Source organism: Phodopus roborovskii, unplaced genomic scaffold, assembly GCF_943737965.1.
Source record: "Phodopus roborovskii unplaced genomic scaffold, PHOROB, whole genome shotgun sequence".
Taxonomy (NCBI): domain Eukaryota; kingdom Metazoa; phylum Chordata; class Mammalia; order Rodentia; family Cricetidae; genus Phodopus; species Phodopus roborovskii.
This window is the reverse complement of record NW_026126511.1, coordinates 38,586,807-38,610,296: the sequence shown is the minus strand read 5'-3', so window position 1 is coordinate 38,610,296 and position 23,490 is coordinate 38,586,807. Positions and strand designations below refer to the sequence as shown.

The following is a 23,490-nucleotide window of genomic DNA, read 5'->3' as shown; positions in this document are numbered from 1 at the left end:
TTTTAAAAGTCATTCTGGCAGCTTTGTAGATGGTAGGTTACAATGAAGAAACCGAGGACTGGGGGAGAACCAACTTCACACTATCAGTACGGATGAACAGCAATGATGTGTGGTTGCTTAGGGGCATGACACAGGATGCAGTAGACTGGAGTAAAGAGGAGAAAGCAAGCTTGCAGGTTAAGGCAAAAACTTCCACTTGGTCCACACAGAGTGCTAAGTTCCTGTAGGATATCCAGAGAAAGTTCAGCTAAAAGCCAAGGAGATGGATCTTGGTTGGAGAGTTTGGCATGGAATCTGTTCATTTACTAGGGTTCTGATTGGCTTGAACAGCAGAAGTGTGTAGTGGTTGTCTTTTGGGTTTTATTTGTGCATGCATGTTTTGTGTGTGTGTGTGTGTGTGTGTGTGTGTGTGTGTGTGTGTGTGTGTGTGTGTGTTTCTCTTTACTCTTTTGGAGGCCTGCCACAAAGCTCCCAAATAAATGCAAATGGAGGCTTATTCTTTCTTATAAATACCCAGCCTTAGCTTCATTAATTTCTAGCCAGCTTTTCTTAAATTATCCCATCTACACCTGGGCATTTACCTTTCTCTATTTCTGCGTATCTTTTCTTTGCTTCTGATTCCATGTCTGGCTGTGTTGCCTAGTGGCTGGCCCCTTCTTTCTCTCTCCTTGATTTCCTTTTCTCCCAGATCTCTCCTTCCATTTATTCGCTCTGCCTGCCAGCCCCGACTATCCTTGCTATTAGTCACTCAGCTCTTTATTAAATCAGTCAGGTGTTTTAGACAGAGTAACACAGCTTCACAGAGTTAATTAGACAAAAGCAACATAAAAGAATGTATCTTTGCATCATTGAACAAATGTTCCACAGCATACACAAATGAAACACATCTTAAAATAATAGTCTTCAACAGAAGTGTGTTGCCTAGAAGCCCAAAGTCTAGGTGTTGGCAGTCCCAACTCTTCTGTGAGCTCTGAGGGAAGTCTGTGCCCCAGGTTTCTCTCCTAGGCTTGTAGACAGCATCTCTTCCCAGATCACTTCATGTCATCTTCTCTCCTGGTCCTTCCTTTAGTATCTCCACCCACCTATATAAGGGTCTAAATGGTGTTGAATGAAGGTTGTGGTAGTTAATGTTGACCATCAGCTTGACAGGATCGAGAATCACCAGAGAACTAACTATAGCCTCTGGGCCTGTCTGGGAGGGATTTTTTTCTTCCTAACAGTGAGTGGCAACACTCCATGGGTTGGGATCCTAGATGGAAATAAAAGGAGAGGAGGAGATGGCAGCAATGCAGGGTGCCGGCCACTCTGCTGCTCAAGGACTGGATGCCTGCAACCCAGAGACAGAGCCAGGGCACACACACCAACCCTTCCTGACAGGCAGGGTCTTTGGCAGCTCTGCATCACCACAACAAAACACCGGACACGGGCTACTCACAAAGCGAGATTTATTTTGGTTTACTGTTCTGGAGGTTCGTGTCCGAGACTGGGGTGGTCCACCTATTTCAGGCCTCTGTCATATCCTGAGCCAGAAGCAACGGGAAGCAGGAGATGAAGGTCATACAACCCTTTTAGGTGACACGCCTCCAGCAGCCCAATGACCTCTCACTAGGTCCCACATCTTGGTTACACTGTCATCATGGAGCATACAGCCTTAACATGTAGACCTTTCTGGGTACATCCAACTTCCAAAGAGTGGCTCTCGAGGGTGTAAGCATGGCAAAATAGGACTTCTCCAGGCAACCTGGTAGAAAACATGTTCCGGCAAGTTTAGGCAGCCTAGAAGAAGGAATGTCACATGGGACAACCAGCTGCTAACACTTCAAAAGAACCTTTAGAGGGGATCCCAGAAGGCGCTAGGATCCAACTAGACAGAGGGAACTTGAGCCCTCCTGGTGGTATCCTGACACCTCAATTCACTTGTTATTTCTAGTTTGTTTTTACTTCTAAGATACATGCATTTACCACAAGTTTTTCTGTGCAAACATTTTTTTATTCTAACAACCAGAGATTTACCTAGGAGGGTCTCTGGGCACAGGAGACCTCACCTCTGGAGTGCCAAATAAGTTTACCATGATGCAGAGAATAGACAGCTTCACCCAATAGGCTGAACAAGCAAATGGGGCGACCCCACATGATGTCACATGCTGGCTAAATAGAGTGGATCATCACAGCCTAGAGAAGACAAGAACCTTGGATGAACCCATTCACTTGTGTCTATTACGGTGGACAGTGTATTTTCTGGCAAATAGGACATGGAATGTAAAGTGTGGTGAGAGATCAATTGATAGCAAGGCAAACAGTCATCCCACCCCTAGGGAAGGGTTTGCCACCAGGAACATGGAGGCAGGAATGCCAATATCAAGAAGGGCCTTCACCTCAAACGTCCCTAAAGCAATGGTGTGGGGTGTGGAGGAAATGTATTCAGAGATCACAACCAGGCAAGTCAGTCCTAAGCTGCCCCCTTAACCTAGAAATACCATGAACCACAAGCTATAGTTCTGCAACTGCCCCACATCAGATGTGACTTAGAAAGGTAATACAAGTTTAATTGTTCACTGCAGGAGGCTAACAAGTTAAGGGTACACATCTATTATCACATATTGAAGGTAACACCCTCAACTTGGAGACGTGCTGGGAACAGGTATGATCGTCCCTAGCTCTCTCCAAGAAGTCCACTTTCACCTCTACCAAAACTGTGAAAAAGAAACGAGGTGAGGACTCACCTGAGGGTCAGTCATAGTCAGCAGCACAACCCTGGGACCGAACGGTCCCACTTATGAGCTCATAGACAGAGTAAGACCACAGTGTAAGCCCTTCCAATGCGGAACCACCCACACACTGGGGGTTACAAAGCCTAGATCTCGAGCAAGCCAGCCATTCCTGGGAGATCAGCCATGTGTAGAATGCAGAAAGGCTGCTTCATGCTTCAAACATGGAAGCATGTTTATTATCTATAGGCACTTCCACAGTCAACCCATGATTCTGTGCCCAAAAGATTTCTTAGCACACAGACACTAAACATGATTCTTCAGGGGGTGGGGGTCAGGCACGAAGAGGGTCTCATAGTAGTGGGAGATTTCGTTATCCATTTGTATTTTTTATGGTGTGTGTGTGTGTGTGTGTGTGTGTGTGTGTGTGTGTGTGTGTGTACCACAACATGTGTGTAGAGGTCAGAGGACAAGGCTTGGGAGCTGGTTCTTGCCTTTCCTTTGTTGAAGCAGGGTCTTTCTTTTTCTGCTGCCACTCTGCAAACTCCATGGTAGTTGTCCCAAGCTTCTGGGTAATTGTCCTCTCCTACCATATGAATTCTGGGATTACAGATGCTGGGACCACACTTTTTTACATGGGTTTCAGGAAACAAACTAGGGCCATCGGACTTGGGTGGCCATGGCCCTGGCCCTGGAAGACTTCTTTAAGAGAATCCTCATAGCTTTCCGACAGCCTCATACGTGCAGCTGGTGCTTCTTAGCAATAGATTAGAATGTCACCTGTCACGACTGGAACCTGGAAAGCAGTTAGCTGACAGGGCATCAATCTCCACTTCCGGGCTATGTCATTTTGTGATCCCTTTGTAGTCTATTTCCAGCTCCTATCAGTCTGTGTTCAGGGAGATAATCAGCGAACTGGCATCTCGCCATGAATTGGAAGAGGACATGGACATGCCCCTGAGTAAGCTAATGGAGGTTGAAAACAGGAAGAAGCTGGGACTCATGTAAGTAACTGATGAGGGTAAGCTGGTCAGTGGGTTCCAGGAAACCAGATGTGGTAACAGGCCAAGTATAAACACTGCAACCTGGGAAAGAGACCTGAACTAGGGTCAGGCTGGAGCCCAGGCCAGGACACAAGGACATGGCTAACACCCCAGAGTCAGATGCACACAAGATCCAGTTGCCAGGCCCAAAGTTCACAGGGAAGGCAAGCAATGTATTTGATTTGTACATTGACATGAGCCCAGGTAAAAGGCCTTGATCACGGTGGAAGGTGGTGCTTGGTCTTTTTTAAAAATAAATCACATTGGCTAAGCCTGCTTGAAATTTTTCCACCAGAACTGATTTAATGCCTGTTTCCCACAGATATCGGTGTCCTTTCTATTTGGTTGGATCTAGCCATCTGAATGGTTGTACATTGTTTTGAGTTTCAAGGGCTTTTGCATGGTTCTGGTCAGTTCGTGGACAATGATATTTTTCCAAGCCATGTCCAGATGTAAGCCCCATGGGATTCAGATAAACCACAGAGAAGAAGGCTGCAGGAACTTAACTCATATAGCTACCCTGGCACCTGGGACCTCCAATGCTTATTCCTGGCCCCAACATGAGCCTCACTGGATTCAGTATCCATGCTGATCAGTTACAGGCTACATGGAAAGAACTGAGTAGATGCCATGTGGCATCCCTCAATTCTTGAGAACACCAACCAGAGGGGAATCTGGGTCAGACAGCAGAACCCTCCATCTAACTTTCCCTGATAAAAGACTCCACAACCTCTAAACCCACTACACTGTTTATTGTGATACACAAATATGGGTTAAACTTGACTTTTGAAGATCATTTACATTCCTTTCAGGTTGAAGAAAAATTTTGACAAATACAGAGAAACAATTCTGTGGATTATGAAAAAACGTGAAGGTAAGTACAATTCTACCAGTCTCTATCCATGCCTGGCCTTTGTTTGCCTACTTGCTTGCCCTCAGCTAGGTTTCTCTTTTCTAATACTACTCAGGAACACCACACACACACACACACACACACACACACACACACACACACACACTCCTGCTGCCTAGGGAATGGTACCACCTACAATTACCTGTGTCTTCCTACAGCAATTAACAATCAAGGCAATTCCTATAATCAAGATTGACCCACAGACAAGTCCACAGGTCAACCTGATCTAGATAATTCCTGATTAAAACTCTTCCCATGTGATCCTGGGTAATGTCAAGTTGATAGTTAAAACCAACCAGCACAATTTCTAATTTGAAAATGAAATAAGAAGGCTTGGGGTCACCATAATGCATCACCATCATGCCTGCCTACACCCCTGGATACCCTGAAGCCTAAAATGTTTGAGCAGCCTATACAGGAAAGCAATGGCTTTAACTGACAAGTGGCTTCTCCTTCATGATCTTGACATAGCCAGTTCCAAGGAAACCTCTAAGCACCTTTGAGAGGTTATCTACTTGCTTCCTGTGTCTGGCCTACTGTCCTGTATTACTGATATACCTCCCCACATTTCTGAACACTCTAATCTTCTAGCTAAGGTTAGAAATTATACTGGCAGCCACTCTGCAAACAGCTCTGTGCTTGTTATAAAGCCCTGATGGCATTGTCTTGAAATTCTTAGTGATTTCAGAACAAGAATCCTTGTGTTTTTATTTTGCATCATTAAATGAGGTAGCATCTGCTAGCCAGACCATCTATTCCAATGAAAAGGCACACAGTAGCTGGGTGGTGGTGATGCACACCTTTAATCCCAGCACTCAGGAGGCAAGGGCAGGTAGATCATTGAGTTCAAGGCCAGTCTAGTCTACAGAGTGAGTTCCAGGACAGCCAGAGCCACACAGAAAAACCCTGTGCAAAGCTGACCTGCTGCTGGGTGGTACCCTGAACACACTGTTTCATAGTAACAGCATGCTTGTTATGGTCAGAGACAAAGTCTTTCTACTTATCAGAATTCTGGGATTTGGACACTTTCATTTTTTCCTTGAGATTCAGTTCTCCCCGACTTCTCCTTTCTTCACATTGTTCCCACACATTGATGTTATGACTTTTCACTGGACTCCCATGACTGCCAAGAAGATGTCTACATTCTTCATGTAGTTTATACGGTTCTCAACGTTGCCTCTCCAGCCACACTGGCTTTTTGCCGTCATTATCAGAGTCAATGTCCCCCTGCTGGAAAACCTCAGTACTTTGTTACTTCTGCCTGGGATAGTCCTGTCTCCAACATCCTGTGGCTGGCTCTCTCACTTCACCCAGGGCTCTGCTTAAATGTTACATTCTCAGAAATATATTCTTTGGCTTCCCGTTATAAAGCAGTGTGTGCACCTGCCATTAAGCATCCTCCTTTCTCTGCCTAGTGGCTCTTCACAGCACTTGTAACCATCTGGCATATCACACAGGACATCAGGGAACACAGCCCCCTACCCCCATCATCTCTCTGATGCTCAGGATAGTTCTTTGTACTCAGGATGTTTGTTGAGAACATAAGCAAACTGATGGTCCAGCAGTACCTGCCTCTACCAAGTCACCTGTCCCTGTTAACCCATTCCTACTCTAACCTTGAGCCACCCAGTTCTTACTTTAGGACCCCTCAAACATTGCACATTATAGACATGCCTTCCTGAAGACACTTGGGATTCAAAACCTGGATTGCCTTCCCCTTTGAGCTCTCATGGCAGCCTGTACTGGCCCCAGTTGGTGGACACCAAAGCTGGTTTAACCAACCTCCCCTGACCCAGGTACCAAGGAAGCCAGGGTCCTTATCCCCACCAAGAGTGATGCTACAGGCAGCAGTCCTCACTGTGGCTCCTAGTACCATGTTCAGCTCACCAAGAAGCATGGGAAAGGAGCTTGCCCCTCTAGCTCCTACTATTATAAAAAGACAAAAAGATTAAAATAGAAACGTGTTTCCATGAAAACTAGGTTAAAATGCTCTTTTAGAAGCTTAATAAGAAAATAATGTTTCAAAAACCTGCCTTTCGTACAACGTGAACCAAATGTGCAAAATGTTTGGAGACTATAGAATACTTTTAAAGATTATTAACCTTTCAGAGACTGCAAAAACTGGATAGCAAAAAATAAACTATGGGACTTGGGATGTGGCTCAGTTGGCAGAGTGCTTCCCTTATATGCAGTAGGTCCTACGTTCAAACCCCAGCACAGCACTGAATAAACTGGGAGCTGAGGCATGTGCCTATAATCCCAGCATTCCAGAGGTAGTCACGAGGTCAGGAGATCAATACCAGCCTGAGCTACATGAGATCCTATCTCAATAAATAATTTAAAACTAAATGCAATTTAAATAAAAATGATCACAGGGCCCCAGTCACCATACCTCAAAAGAAAGGCTTCTTCCTACATCTTAAATAACATGTTAACAGACATTTATATTTTACATTTCCTTTTTTTGAGAAGTTAACCCTTGAGTCAGTGCATGAGTTGGGCCAAGTGCAGCACTGCTCTTCTGTAGTGAGCATATGGCTGCACCCATGCATCCCCCAGGCTGTGCTGGCTACCCTTCACCTCTGCCTGTCATGCAGCATGGGGCGGGTACACTCTAGGCCCATGATGGTATTTGTTGAATGGCTAAACAGAGAAACGGGGCTTGCTTCCCCCAGCCCCCCAGCATGCCCCACTGACCTGCTGAGTGGCTGAACCCTCAGACCCTGTAGCACCTTGACAGATGGAGTGTAACTCAATTCCTCTTCCCCCACCAATACTGTAACCGATGCAGTCACCCAACTAAAAGCAGTTGTCATGTACTCTTTAAACAGCAGGGCAGAAAATGTCCGAGAAGAGTACTACCATTACATACACACTATCAACCCTGATACAGCCCATGAAGTCAGATGAACAACAAACCCTAAGACGGAGTTCTACTTTCAAGAAGTTAAAGCTAGATAAAGAATGGATCCAGGCAAAGATGAAGGTAAAAATGGCAGTGTGTTGGTGTGTTCACTGTGAACAGGCTTTTTTGTTTTTGTTTTGGGGTCTGGCGAGGCACACATATCATCTGTGGACACAAACAAACAAACAAAAAAAAAACTGTCCTCCATATGTGAAGACCCAGCTGCCTGTGTAGGCTGTTGGAACATGGACTAGGGTTTAGTAGACCTGGTTGAATATATTCTCCCTGTAGGACCTGTATTAATCAATTAGGTGTAAGGATCGGAATAAAGAAACTACATAGTGGGACTACAGAGATGGCTTAGGAGAATGTACAGGGGACCTGAGCTCAAGTCCCAGTATCCAGATCAGGCAACTCAACTGGCCAAAACTTCAGGTCTGGGTACATCACATCTCTGGCCTTGTCAGGCAGCCACACACATGGCATTCACACACACACACACACACACACACACACACACACACACACACACACACACAAAACTTTAAAATAAATGAACAATCTTTAATAATGAACTTAATATAATAGGTAGTTTCCTTGGTAATAAGTTAGAATCCGCATTTTAACAATTAGTTACACAGTGAATAAATACATGCATAGAATGGAGCTAGAAGGCTGAGGCAGGAGGATCATGGATAAGAAGTCATCTGGGTTATACATCAAGTGGTCTTTGATATCCCAGAGTTCTGGTGTCTACTTGCCTTGACAGAATTCCCAAAGCTAGAAGCCACATTTAAATGCCATCAAGGAGGACAACTCACATGAGACCCCCCCCCCACTTAGCTGCAAGGGAGCAGGGCAGGAGACTCAAGCTGGGTGTCCAGAGAAGAACGTCATCAGTTTGCACTCAGAGGAAAATCAACTAGCAGCGTTCATATGGTCCTAGTGGAAGAGAAGCAGAAAGCAGCAGTCCGCCACAGAGCATCTTCCAGTTCCTATACATGCTCCACACCCTCCATCTCTCCGTCCTACATGTAAAGGGAGATATAGCAACCCAACCCAGCTAAACCAAACTTCTGCACACAGGGGAAAGGGTTCTCTGGGTGACAGATCACGAAGAGCTTAGAAGCCTCACTAGGTCCTGGCTCCCTCACTCCCCACCCCCGGCCTCACTTCAATAATTAGAGAAAACATTCTCCAATTACCCTAATCAACTCACACAGCCCTTCTAAACACCTGTGGGATATCTGCAATGTCTGGGCACACAACAGCCCACAAAACAAATACCAACAAACATCATATAAACCAGGTCCTCTACTGCATTTTAATTAATAGCAATGTTGATGTCATTAAATGTACCATATCCACTGCCAAATGTAAAAACACTTACATAACTTCAACATCAAAGAAGAAATCAAATTGGTCCTTGAAAATATTAAGATGAAATAAATATGAAAATGAAGTGGCTTCACTTCTGGGAAGCAGCTAAAACAATATTTGGACCTTATTATTTTAACTGCTCGTAAAATGCAGGGAGAAGGGGGTGGATCATGAAGAAGGGTAAAAATTCCAAATGTTAGCATTCAGATCTAGAAAAGAAACTTACAAGGCATGAACAAAGAACTAGAACAAATAAAACATAAACCAGTGTGTAGAAAAAAGAAGAAAAAAGACTAGTAAAGCAAGTAGGCTTTCTGGCAAGATTGATCCGGGCAGGGGGGTTTTAAGTATAAAAAGAATGAGAACATAAGGACAGGGGAAGTCAAGATTTTTTTTAACAGTACATGCAAGCTTTGTATGGCAATAAATGCAAAGTTTTACATAAAATGATAACTTCCTAGGAAAGTATCATTTACTAAAACTAATTCAAGAATGAGGTTTTAAAAACCTAAATGTACCAGTGTTATGGGTTGAGTTGTGTTCCCTTAAAAGGACATGTTAATGTCCTACCTCCAGGGCCATAGAGGATGGCCTCAGCTGGAAAGAGCATCCTTGGGGATGTAATTAGTCAAACAAAGATGGAGGCATATTGGAATCAATAGGTCTCTACCCACTTACAAGCAACCATGTAAGAACCCATTGCCACAAGGAAACAGAGGCAGAGACTGGGGTGATGTGAGCCAGAGATAGCAGGATCACCAAGCCTTCCTCACAGGTTTGAGACCTAACCCACATCTGCATTTCTTACACGTTGCCTCTGCAATGGTGAGAGTATATTTCTTTTTTTAAGACTCATTTTCATGTGTGAGTGATTTGCCTACATGCATGTATGTGTACCAGGTGCATGTCTGCTGCCTGTGGAGGTTAAAAGAGGGTGTTGGATCTCCTGGAACCTGAGTTACCATTAGTTGTGAGCCACCATGTGGGTTCAGGGAATGAACCTGGGCCCTCTGCAAGAGCAACTAGTGCTCTCAATGGCTGAGCCACCTTTCCAAGCAAAGTAGCGAATGGGTGCTGGTAGATGCAGGACCTGAGCACACAACTGACCCCACGCCTCTCTAAGAGACAGCTATCACCTGCCTGCTTTTCTTGTCTCTTCTCCTCAGGCACATCGAAGTGATGGAAAATTAGTTACCTACCACAGCGGGAAGAGTTTCCATATTCTGTTTCCTAATGGCACGGGCCAGATATAGTATCCACTGGGGAAGAAGGGTTGCTCGCGCTGACACCTAAATGTTCATGATTCTGGCCTGGCACCTGTTTTGACTGAGAACTGTGTTCTCTTCGGTGCCTAACTTTTCTCTGGGAGAGAGGGGCTGACCCAAGAAACTGCTTGTGCCTTAACCAACTCGCAGCTATCCGTCAGGGAACCTGGCTCTGCTTATCACCTGCAAAGGAGTCGCAAGGATCACATACTTTGTTCTGGAAGACTGTGCAGAAAAAATGATCCGAGGCTTTGTCACCAACTCTGGCCATGCCACCTTCTATGATAAGGATGGAGGGATCTGGTAAGTTTGAGTCTTCAGTCGCCACCATTTGGGCCATGTCAAAGCTGTGTGGTAGAAGCCTGGTCCCTGTCTCCAAATGTGTGCACGATGGAAACATAAGAAGGGGTACAGCGGAGGAATAGTACAGGCCCTGCCCTCAAGAGATGGCTGCCATAGCATCCCCCAGAGTAAAAGAGTAATTATGGCCTCTATGACCACAGGCCACACCAACCTCACCTCTAAACACCTCCCAAGAGTCCAACCTTGTGAGAACTGCCCCCAGAAGAGGCTGGGGGGTCTCTATTTTAGGAGCCTGGGAGTGGGGCTTAGGGACACACACATCGTATACAGAATCCAGAGAAAAAAGACATAGTCTTAAGTATTTCTTAAGTCTCTAGTTCTGGCAATGGTGAAAGTTTCTCTCTCTAGTTCAAAGTTACTAGGTCACCTCAAACTATCCCTGAGCATCCTTAGGTTCTCAGTACCTCCTCTTCCAGCTGAAGTGATTACAGAGTAGGGGAAAACTATTATCTTGGGTTAACGTATTTTCATCAAAACCAAATGCACTTCTATTTCTAAAAGTCTACTCTTGTCCCCTGGGCCTTGGCTTTCAAATGCCATTTCCTGGTTGGCTTCTGCACTCTTGAGGAATATCTGCTCTCCTCGGATGTTCACCTGTGTAGAACATGCTGTCTGCAAAGTCAGGTCCTGGATACAGGAAGCACAGGTCCTTGAGGCAAGAAACACAGTTAATGACCACAAATCTTATCTGGTGACATGCAGTTGGGTCTCTTCTGTTTGAAGTTTTAAGGCCAGAAGGGAACTTGAAGAAACCCAGGACCTGATCACTGTAGGTACAGAAATTTGGACCCAAAGGATATAGTTACTTGCCCCGAGTTGCATGTAAAATTGATGCACAAGATCTTGGAGCATTTACTTTTCCTGATAAAAAGTGAGTTTAAAAATCAGCAAAGAGCAGCTATAACCCCAAGTTCTGTCAACAGCCAAAGGGCAGAGAGATGGTCAGAGAGGGAGTGAGAGCTGACCCCATCCTCAAAGTTCTGCTCTGTGGGCCTGTGATCTCTAGGGTGGAGAAGAGCTCTACAAAGCTCTCAAGGGAGCAGGGAGGGGGGAAGCAGAAGAGGAGGCTTGCTGCATGAGGCCAAGGGAAGCCATGACTGAATCTAAAAACAGAGCCTCAACTTGGGTGCACATTCCTTGTTGGAACTCTATCCACTGTCTCAGTTAGGGTCACTATTGCTGCAATGTAACACCATGACCGAAAAAGCAAGTTGGGAAGTGTTTATTTCATCTACAAATTACTGTTCGTCAAAGGAAATCAGGACAGAAACTCAAACAGGGCAGAAACCTAGAGGCACGAGCTGATGCAGAGGCCATGGTGGAGTGCTGCTTACTGGCTTGCTCCCCACGGCTTGCTTAGCCTGCTTTCTGATAGAACCCAGGACCACCAGCCCAGGGATGGCTCCACCCATGATGGACTGGGCCCTCCCCCATCAATCACTAATTAAGAAAATGTCCTACAGGCCGGCCCACAACTGGGTCTTAAGGAGGCATTTCCTCAACTGAGGCTCCCTCCTCTTAGATGACTCTAGCTTGTGTCACGTTGACATAAAACCATCCAGCACACCCTCCCACCCTTCCAAACCTGTGGGCCCAGGCAATAAAGGGGGAGAGGGAGGGTCTGAGGGGACGAGGGGCCCTGACACAAGAGGGCTGTATCCCAGGCCCCGGCACCAGATGTGGTTTCTGACCCATCTCCATCCCGCAGGTTGAGCCTCAGCAAACTCCTGGGCTACTACTTCCCCAAAGACAAGCATCAGAAGGCCTGGAACTGGTGGAATCTGAGCCTCCATGTGCATGCACCCCCCATCATGTGCATCACTTTGAAACTCAACAAGTACATCCATGTCCAAATAAGGAGCCAGGACAAGGTCATCTTCTGCTTCTCCACCCCCAAACAGAAGAGGATTTGTTTAAACATGGGCACCAAGTTCAAGGTAAACCCTTCACTCCCACAACTGGCAATCAGAGAAAGGAAGCGTGAGAAGGGTTCAGGGTGAGGAAAAATGTACAGCCCCCAGGAGCGCACTCTGGGCGACCTACCCCCTCCAGCTAGGCTGTACCCCCTGCTTTTCACCACCCCAGTAATAATGCCATCCTATTCAGAATCCGTCAAGGGATCAATCCATATCTAAAACCGCTGCTGCACACAGAGAGGTGTGCTTTAGTAATCTCAGTCCAGTCAAGACAACAGGCCTGTCTTAGTGCTTCTGTTGCTGTGACGAACCACCATAACCAAAGCAGGTTGGGGAGGAAAGGTGTTATGTGGCTTAACCTTCCACAGCACTGTTCATCATTCAGGAAAGTCAGGATGGGAACTCCCACAGGGCAGGAGCCTGGCTGGAGGCAGGAGCTGATGCAGAAGCCACAGAGGGGAGCTGCTTACTGGCTTACTCCTTCCCCCCCCCCCCCAGCTTGCTTAGCCTGCTTTCTGATAGAACCCAGGACCACCAGCCCAGGGATGGCTCTGCCCACAATGGACTGGGCCCTCCCCCATCAATCACTAATTAAGAAAATGTCCTACAGGCTTGCCTAAAGCCCAGGTTTATAGATGGATACACTTTCTCAATTGAGGTTCCCTCCTCCCAGATGACTTTAACCTGTGTCAAGTCGACAAAAAACCACCCAGCACAACAATCAAGGTTAACCATTGTCTTAGGGTTTCAATTGCTGTGAAGAGACACCATGATGATGGCCACTTTTATAAAGGAAAACGCATGCCGTCAATACACACTGCTTCGAATGTTCACAGCTGCCCTATTGGAAATTAAGAGATTTATCCTCTTTGGTCCTCCCTGAGAGCACAGTTCTCACATATACACCCCCAAACGGGACAGAACAGCGCAGACACAGAGCTGGCTCACCCCTAGTTCCACTGGAGAACAGTGGCATCAGCAGGTCACGTGACCATAGAAGGCCAAGAAGGGTACCGGTAGCAGAGCTAGGAAGCGAGATCTACCCTCTGGGGCAAAGGTTCCGGAGACATTCATGGGGCCTCTGTGGGGCTAAGCCCTGGGTGGGGGTACAGCATCTGAGCAGCACTGGTCCTCACCCAGCCTTCTACACACCCCACAGTTTGTAAACCTGAAACTGCTTCAAGCCATGAAGAAGAAGACAATCCTGGAGACAGAGCCTGGCCCAACATTGTGGAAGATCCAGGCCCTTCTGGGCAAAATAAGTAGGAGTCTCAACTTCCTGACCCTGTCTGACTTGGAAAACTTCACACAGGTCATCGAGGTGGCACTGAATAAGCTCAGTATGAGGAAATCTCGAACCTGGCTTTAGGGCAGCCACCAAATCGTCTCTGGCCTCCACTGCACGTCTTTGGAAATGGGAGAGCTCAGGGCTTCAGGCCACCCACAGAGACCTGTTCTTGTCTTTGAGAGGCAGCTTGCAGTTCAGGACCTGTCCCAGCTCCTTCGTTGGGGGTCAAAAAGAAAAGGGGGGTAGTAAACATAAAGTGTGGCTGGGCACAGAGAAAGTGTAGTGCCCAGCCTTGACCTAGCCACTTGGAGACACATAATCTCAGTAAGTTTGGCCACCGTATGTATCCCCTTGCTACCATCCCTGCAGTACAGAAATTCTTCTCGGCCTGTCAGTACTTGCTTTCACTGAAGACATGGACCACCATTGTGTGTCTTTGGGCAAGCAGCTTTATTCCTTAGTTTCTGTTTCCTGTAAAATTGGCCTAGAAATAGTTCCTGCATGACAGAGTCGAGAGTGTTGAATTCATTCATGCAGATAGTCTCCGAGGTAATGAACCCACAGCAAGCATCATTGCAATGACTAGTAGCTTGGCCACCCCACCAGTGTGCATCTCTTAGTTAAGGCTGGGTATCTGCATTTCCCTTGGTTAACAGGCTCAGCCCCCATCCTCTGCCATGGGTCATTTTTGTCATGATTCTGACTACCATTTACCAAGCCTGTGCCTTGAGCTAGTTGGGCCACAGGGCTCTGTGACACAGGTGATATTTCTCCGAAGGCACGGAGGCCAAGAAAGCCACAATGACTCCCTTTACAGCCTATAAGCTACCTGTCTACTAAGTGGCATCCCCCTGTGACAACACAATTATCTGTATGATTCCTCATGTATCCCCAAACCTCAAGGTTACCCCAGGGCACTTCTACCCTTCATCTACACCCATCCCAGCCCATCCTGGGGCCATCTGGAAGACTGTCCCATCCATCAAGTTGCCACTGACATTGTACAAGTCACACCCCACTCCTGGCTTTGGTACATTTGGGGGACAGTACAGACCACTGTTGCTCATGCCAAGCTGAGAACGCCACAGAAAACCCTCCCTCTGGGACACCACTGTTTCTGCACTACCTTGAAGACTGTCACTAACACTGACCCCATCACAGATGGCCACCCACCTCCATTCCCTCAAAAGAAAGCCCAGACAGAAACCCAACACCAGCCCGCACTTAGTTCCCTAAACTAGAAGCTGAACTGAGGCCCACAAGAGTCTGCAAGTTCACCCCCTAGATAGCTAAGAGTTCTTGGGTCACTGGTTAGTCATTAACTTGGTAGCTAGACCAATCAGAAAATATGTCATCACCTAGCTAAGATGCTCTGCCGAGCTAGCAGTGACCTCTAGATCAGAACCCAGACAGCTCTGTCCTTGGATGCCTGCCTTGTCCTAGAGAAGCTTCCTACACATCTTAGTTCACAGGCTTCTGTCCTCTGTGTACTCTTGAAGACCCTACTGGTCTCCATTAGACACCTTTGGTCTAATCCAGTGTGGCAAGGGAGGGTAGAATTATGTAGTGTAAACAAAGCTCCATGATACCTAAGCATGGGGTAGAGTAGTTCGTTGAAAAGTAGGAGCTGATCTTGGTGGCCCCCCAACAAAGTGCCTTTTGTATGGACATGGGGTACTTATTCTTCCCAGAATGACCTTAACCCCAGGCTCAACCAAGAAAGCCAAACACCTCTCAGCCCTGCCTGGCAATCAGCCTTTGTCTAGTGTGATCAGTGACGCCTAAATGCCATCTCTGTGTCCTGTTCCCCGATGATTTCCCACTGGCTGCCACCCACTTTCACCAGATGTCACCACCCCCAAAGCACCACCTGAGCAGCTGAAGCAGAGCTAAAGAAGACTCTCAGAGGACCCACAGTCACTTCTGCAGGGCTGCCACACCATATTCATATTGGTGAGCGGTGTCACTGCAGAAACAGAACACAGTGAAGTTGTGACAAATATGGCATCCCCTACACACCGACATCAACCTTTTAGTGACTTCCGGGCAGAACGTCTATGTCCCGTGTCTGTGAGCTCTTTTCACTGACTGCTGTGCTTTGGATCTTCAATGTGCCCCTTACCCCATCCTTAACTGCTCAGACTATTGCTGTAGATCTTAGCAACCTGTTGTGTTGGAGATGGGGGTACTGGTTAGTTTGTTATGGCCCAGTGCATGTCTGCTTGGACTAACATTTCATGTATTTGGGAGGACTGAATATACTATAACCTTAGAGAATATAATTTACTAATGGGAAAATCCAGGCTTTGGTTCATTATATAGGATACCTAGCCTGTGTAAAACAAAAGGACGGACAGAGGGGGAGATGGGGAGAGGGGGATGGAGGGAGGGAAGGAAGGAAGGAACTGTCACCAAAAGTTGAGGGTGGTCAAATCAAAAGGAACTGAAAAGGGCTGGGGAAAGGGTTCTGTAGGTCAAGTGGTTACCAGGCAAGCTTGAGAAACTGAGTTCAGCTCTGCAGCACTCAGATAAATACTATGCACATGTCCTGGCCCAGCTATAACCCCAGCACACAGGAGGCAGGGAGAGAATTCCCCAGAAAGACTAGCCAAATCAGGGAGCTCTGAGTTCAAGGAGACCCTGCCTCAACACCTAAGGTGGAGAGTGATCACGGAAGGCTCCTGGGATAAGTTTGTGCCCACACACACACACACACACACACACACACACACACACACACACACACACAGACTTGCAAGGGCAGCCTTGCTGTCCCATGCTCCCCTGCCATGGCAAGTGGCCTCACCACAAGCCCCTAGCAATGGGGGTGAAATATACATTGCACTGGTGATTATATTGTCACTTGCTGTGCAAGCCCTCCCTCATCTCAGCAAGTTTATCTTATGTCAAGTCCCCCACACTGTTCTAGGTCAGGCTGGCCCAGTCAGGTTGATCCCTCTGGCTCTGTGGCAGGGACAAGGAAAACAGCAAAATGGTGAACATTTCTGACAGAGGTTACTATTGCGTGTCCTGTGTATAAAAACACCTGCCTGGGAAGGGGGAGCTAGAAGCTCACCCTTGAGAAGAAAACTCAGGTTGGATCTTGACCCTACTTGATTTCTGCTGGCTGTTGGAAGCCCAATCAAGCTGATCCAGTTTGTGCTAGGTATCATGAGTGTTTGATTCGACGATGCTTTGTATTATGGGAGGTTTCTATCTGCCACTTGCTACTTGTGTTTGGCATATAATTAATAAACTCAGAAATTAAAAACCAAGAATGGCTAGAGATTGTTCTCCAGACTACAAAATAGGGCCAGTCTCCAATTAACACATCTTGATGAGAGCCAAAACCATGAGCCAAAAAGAGCTTTCTGTGTTCAAACTTTGACTTATCCCAGGTATATTACAGTAACAAAATTAAACACCCCTCTTGCTAATAAATCACTATGCTATCTCAAAGTTGGCTCTGATGCACACCTCCCAGCACTTGGGATGCCGAAGCAAGCAAGCCTGAGATAGAGGCCAGCCTGGTCTACAAAGCAAGTTTAAGGATTGCCAGAACTGTATAGAGAAACCTGGTCTCAAAAAACTAAAGAGAGAAATAAAGAGAGAGATTAAAAATGTCCTTTCACAATTATTACAAAGTAATTAGCAAAGTCTATTGATGTAAAACTCTTGGTTATAGTGAACACCACAGCTTGTAAGATGTTACCACTGAACAGAATTAGTTAGCTAAAAGGAACTCAGGGACTATTTCTTATACATATAAATGAGTCTACAACTTGCCCCAATAAAATTTTCAATTAAAATATTTTTAAAGAATCTACACACATACCAAACAGATGACAACAAAGTAGGAAGCAAAGATCTTTATTTTTTTAAAAAAATTTTTATTTATTAAAAACAGCAATTTCTAGCTAAATAATATAAAGCATTTAAATTAATTATTTCAAAGTATGTACACTCTGTATAAGTAAACACTTGAAACTGTACAGATTTAAACAAATATTCATTCAACAAACAAACTGAATCAGTACCACCTTCCCAGCACTTGGTAAGGTGTTGAGTGTTTTCAGGAAAAAAAAAAAAAAAAAATCAAACCCAAGGACAAGTGTCTCCTGGAGAACGCACCCTGCTCTGAGATCAGACTACTGGATCACAGTGCTGCACAATTACGCCCTCATTTCTTTGGAAAGGCTATTTGAACACCAAATGTACATATAATACACAGAACTGGATATTACAGTTCATCACATTAGACATGTATTAAAATAGTAAGTACAATCTTCCTTAACTCGTTCATTTCATAGCAAAGAAAAATATGGACCCTCTTACCTTCGAGTTTCCCAAAATATAGAGTAATATGCTCTACCAAGCAACGTCCACCACCGATTTAAACTGGGTTGAAAAACAAGTGGCCTGTTGCATCAGGATGGGTCACCCACGTGCACACTGTGCAAGAGGCTGCTCCTGTCACTCCACCTGCACCATGAGGTCACCTGCCCTATTTCAGAGCCCTCAGCACAGTCCTACCTTCACATCTACAGTTTGAGTAACTGAAGAAGCAGGCTACATTTACTGTAACACCAGGCTCTAAACCAATCCAATCCCAAATTCAGAGAGGATCTGTAGGAAAATTCAGGGATGCGTATAGTCCTTTGACCCTTGACTGGTGTAGTGTTTAACGTATGGGCAGTGTTTGCCACAATTAGGTGTTTGGCTGTTGCAGGACTGGGGACCCCAGAAAGATGGTGTCTTGTACAGCAAGGGCAACTAAAGAGTATTCACTTTATAAAGGACTGCAACCAAGGCCAGCAGAAGGCCAGCAACTAAGCTCCACTCCTGAGACCCGCTTCCACAGACATCCCTCTGCCTGGGATGTGTCAGACTTAAGACCCCATCACTGGTAACTCCTACTCACACACTGATGCCCATACTGGGAAGATCTGATTATCAAGACACATCTGTCTAGTGAGGAAAATACAGTTCAGGAGAGGACCTTACGTGAGGCCTTGGCTTCTTGTAGCTGCCTCACATCAAGTCCATAGGAAGACAATAGCTTGAGTCCAGGAAAAGCAAGAAGTCTTCTTGGAAGCATCCAATCTACTCCCAACTCAACTTCAAGATGGCAGGGAGAAACACTCCATCAGGATATAGAAGTAAGATTTCTCCAAGTAACAGTCACCATGGGATACCCGGTGGATAAAGAAAGGCCTTGCAGTGTCCACAGGAGCAACTGTGACCCAGCAGCTTTCCAGTGAGCTGAGTTCCTATGAAGTACTTTGCACTATTTACTGTAACCTACTTTTATTGCACAATCTCTGTGAAGGAACGTTTCACTGTGAACCATGGCCACCTCTTAGACCTCTCCATTTTTGGAGACCATTTGAGTGAGGCTGTCGATCTTTGGCGTTTGATCTTCTGCTTCGCTCAGGTTTCCTTCTGCAGGCAACACCAAGCAGCATGCTCGTGTTTCCCCAGAGCCATCCCACATAGGGGTCTTGGGCACCCTGCAGGCTGCAGGACTCCTCAGGCCTCTCCCACGGGACAGACGGTGACACCCACAGTCCAATGGTACTATTTAGAAACTGACAGCAGGAGGTTCAGCTGAAAAGCAACAGAGGCCTGTGTTAGTTCCTCTAACACAGAAGTCTCCAGTCCCAAAAGCATGAGGAAAGAAAAAGCCTTGGATGTTTACAGCCACTGGAGGCACTGCAGGGAGTTGTACTCCACTGCCAAACCCAAGCCTCAAGTCTCTTACAGTACCATGATGGTGATGGCAAAGCAACACACAAGTGGAAGATGGCAGGCATGTACACACAACCCATACCACCTCTTCCTACTCAGTGCTTGGGAGAACACCGTTGTAAGCTTAATTAGTTAAATGATGATTTTGTTTTGTTTATTTAAGTACAGCCCAGGCTAGCTCTAAATTCAACACCCCCCTATCTCAGCCTCCTTAGTGCTGGAAATTAAATGACTTTAAAAGGAAAAAAAAAAAAAAAAAAAAAAAAAAAAAAAAAGGACAGAGACTCATGCAGTTTAGACTAGCCTCAAACTCACTATTTAGCCGAGGGTGGCCTTCACTTTGATTCTCCCCATCCCAAGTGCTTAGGTTAGGGCATGCACCATGCAGGGCTGCAGGGTTCCTGTGGGGTAGAGATTGAACCCAAGGCCTCCTGCACTCAAGGAAAGCGCTCGGCCAACTGGGCTTCACCTGCAGTCCTTAGACGATGTTTTAACGGCCCTCAGCAGGCATGCTAGATGGGTTCTGGCTTAAGACACCAACTCTTACCCTCGCAGGTAACAGCCTTGTCATTCAGGCAATGTGCCAGTAGACAATGGAGGCCTGAGAATCCAGAGCCAGGTCCCTGTGGCAACCCAAGAGGAGTGACCACGCGGGCCATGGAGACCTGTAGTAAGCAGCTGACTCCCCTTCTACAGGGGACGGCTGCTCTGGCTGTCACTCATCACCTCATTGTCTCTATGACTGTGCTTCCAGGAGAAAAGAGACAAAATCTGGGCTGTTCCCACCAGGAATGCAAAACCTGAAACTAGCTGTGAAAAAACCATGCAATCATCCAACCTTCAGAGGACCTCTACTAACTGACAGGCAGGGGAGACTAGGAGGGTTTCCTTCTGTATTCAGGAGAACCAAGCAAGCATCTCCCCACTGTCTCTCAAAGGAAGGATGGAAGGAAGCTAGAAGAGGTTAAAACCAACAGAGCAGTTAGCAATGGGGTAAAGGATGCAAAGGAGTTTCTTACATCAGTTCTGCATCCTTCTGTTACATGCTGGAACACTCCCCAAAGGCCCATTTGTCCAAAGCTTGGTCCTCAGACACTTGGTACTGAGAGATGGGGGAACTGACAAGGAATGGGGCCCAGAAGGTCTCAGGTCTCTAAGAAAGGAGACCAGCTCCTTCCTCTTCCTTTTTGCTTCTTGGCCACACAGAGAGTAGCTTAACAGCACCACATGCTTCCCCATGCTTCCCAATTGCCCCAAATGGCCCTGAAGCAATGAGGCCAAGCAAGCATGGACTGGAGCCCACAAACTATGCCCCAAACAGGACTTTCTCTGTCAAAGTGATGGAGGGCTGACTAATACAACTGACTCCGATGGTCCAGCTACTCCACTTATTTCCAAGCAATCCACAACAACTACAAAACAAAAACAATTAGACAGCTAAGATCCAGATTCCTAACCACTATACTTAACCGAGCCTTCATCTTCAGAATCAGAAAGCACTACAGTGAGACCTCCATGAGCCCCACCATCCCAGCACCCCACATCTGTGCCACACACTCAGACTTCCTTTAACTCAACTGAGCTTCTCCGTCTACTGCCACTACACTATACTACCACCATACTATACTACTCCTACTACAACTATACTAGTACTATACTAGTGCCTGTATTACTAATATAGTATACCATCCTACTACTATATCATTCTACTAATACACTACACTACTACTACACTATACTATACTATACTATACTACCATTCTGACAGCCTCACAACAGCCCCCTAAACAGCACTAGAAAACAGAACAAGAGTCCTACAAATTTACCATGTTTCACAATTCTGACTTGTAAGTAAGACATTTTATATAATCCAAAAGCAAAATTAAGACCAGCGAAATGGCTCAATGGGTAAAAGGTGCCTGTCACCAAACCTAATAACCTAGGTTTGATCCCTGAGACCACACAATAAAAGGAGCATGTTGCCTAAATTGTCCTCCGACCTCCACATACATTCTGTGACACACACAAAATAAATGAAATAAAAATACTATAAAAATAAGCAAAAATAAATCAAAGTGGAGAAACTCTGTAAATAAGCCTAACTAAATACTTAGCAGTATAATCACACAGAAAATGGACATTTCAAATGACTTAAGTTTAGAAGCTAGAGAGAAGATGCAGTGGCTAATAGCACAGATTGCTCCTCCAGAAGACCTGAGTTCTATTCCCGGCACCTACAACAGGTGGCTCACAACCACTTGTAGTGACATAGCCACCCTGCCCGCACCTGTTACACTGACCACGCCCATTGGGGTGTTGGGACAGGTGAGGGCAAAACCTGGGGGGACTATGTCTGGGGTACAGGACCCCAGCTCACATTCTTACTTCCTGGTCAGAGACAGAGAGCATCCGGGGGCTTCCTTGGACTGGGAACCTGCAGCAGTCATCTGTTTCTGGTATAAGTGATTTCTCCCTGAATAAACATCCACCAGACAATATTGTGCCCTGGAATCCTGTTTCCTATGCTTTAACCACTCATAACTCCAGAGAGTCCAACACCTATGGCTTCTACGGGCACTCATGTACACGTACACACACACACACACACACACACACACACACACACACACACACACACACAAAATTTTTAAAGGTTTAAAATCTTAGCCAGGTGATGGTGGAAATGGCCTTTAATCCCAGCACTAGGGAGGCAGAGGCAGGCGGGTATCTGAGTTTGAGGCCAGCCTGGTCTACAGAGCAATTTCCAAGACAGCCAGAGCTACACAGAAGCCCTGGGTCAAACCAACAACAAAATTAAAGTGTTGATTGTAGGATACTAGAAGCCCTAACTTTTCCAAATATGACCCCAACTATCTACATAAACAGGGGGAAGAAGGGGAGGAGGGAGGACAGAAGGGAGGGGAGAGATGCTTCAGTGGTTAAGGATACCTGCTGCTCTTGTAGGGGACCCAAGTTCAGTTCCCAGCACCCACATCCTGCAGCCCCCAACCAGCACTTCAGCTCCAGGGATCTGACCACCCTCTCTTGGCCTGCACAGACATCTGCACAAACTCACATAGAGACCCAGACATATACAAATAATTTAAATTTTTTTAAAAATAAATCCAAATAAAAAATTAAAAACCACATGCTGTGACATGTGTGAGCCTTGAAAGTGTGCTGAGTGATAGACCCCAGTTAGGAAAGACAATGCATGACTCCCTGTGATGAAATCCACAGAATCTACAATCCCAAAAGGACTAAGGGAGAAGGGGAGAGGGAAGGCTGGTGACTGGCTGTGATGGGCTCTTAAGAGAGTAATGAAAATCCTCCAGAATCAGATGATGGTGACGGCTGCACTGTTGTGTAAATATACTAAAAACTACTAAGCTCTACATCTTAGCAGGAGAACTGTGTGGTATACAAACTGCATCTCACTAAAGAAAAGCACAGTTCTCCCCTCAGCGTTCTTCTCCCTGGTACAGTAATATCCCTAGAAATACCCACACTGCTGTCTCACGTGCTCCCCAGTCTCTACTCACACTTCACTAAGCTCTCAACATCCTCACCGCTCCAAGACTCTCTGGTCCTGAAGACAAGAAATAAGAACAAAGCACCAGCCTACTCCTAATAAAAATTTCCTGGCTGAATTGTATAATGAAATGAGTGCTGACACAAACTGGACTCTCTAATTTAGGTTTTTAAATTTAGAAAGAAAAAAAACCCAAACACACAGATAGGTCCAGCATCAATTCTAATTCCTAGAAAAACTTCCGTTTCGAGCACTTGAATGCTGGCCTCTTGTTTTGAACAGGGAGAGTTGACTGATGCACTGAGTCTTTCACAAGCAGGATATCCATCCTCAAAATGGATTAAACAAGAAACTAAAACTCTAAAGCCATTCCCCAGAGTTAGTCACAATTCAAAGTTTGAATTCTTACTCATCAAAATAAAATGATGC

General features: G+C 45.9%; 2 protein-coding genes across 2 annotated transcripts in view; one reads left to right on the top strand and one right to left on the bottom strand.

Moving 5' to 3' along the window:
- The window catches only part of Erich6b (glutamate rich 6B), a 28,224-nt gene extending 14,352 nt beyond the window's left edge, over positions 1-13,872 (top strand). The window contains exons 7-13 of the mRNA XM_051195763.1: positions 3,576-3,712; positions 4,564-4,625; positions 7,496-7,650; positions 10,116-10,201; positions 10,365-10,517; positions 12,286-12,514; positions 13,653-13,872. Of these exons, the coding sequence (XP_051051720.1) occupies positions 3,576-3,712; positions 4,564-4,625; positions 7,496-7,650; positions 10,116-10,201; positions 10,365-10,517; positions 12,286-12,514; positions 13,653-13,862 (1,032 nt within the window). The 3' untranslated portion in view covers positions 13,863-13,872. The remainder of the gene's footprint in view (positions 1-3,575; positions 3,713-4,563; positions 4,626-7,495; positions 7,651-10,115; positions 10,202-10,364; positions 10,518-12,285; positions 12,515-13,652) is intronic.
- A 3,763-nt stretch (positions 13,873-17,635) lies between these two features.
- Cog3 (component of oligomeric golgi complex 3) overlaps positions 17,636-23,490 on the bottom strand; it is a 55,813-nt gene continuing 49,958 nt past the window's right edge. The window contains exon 23 of the mRNA XM_051195365.1: positions 17,636-19,388. Coding sequence (XP_051051322.1) covers positions 19,359-19,388 — 30 coding nt within the window. The 3' untranslated portion in view covers positions 17,636-19,358. The remainder of the gene's footprint in view (positions 19,389-23,490) is intronic.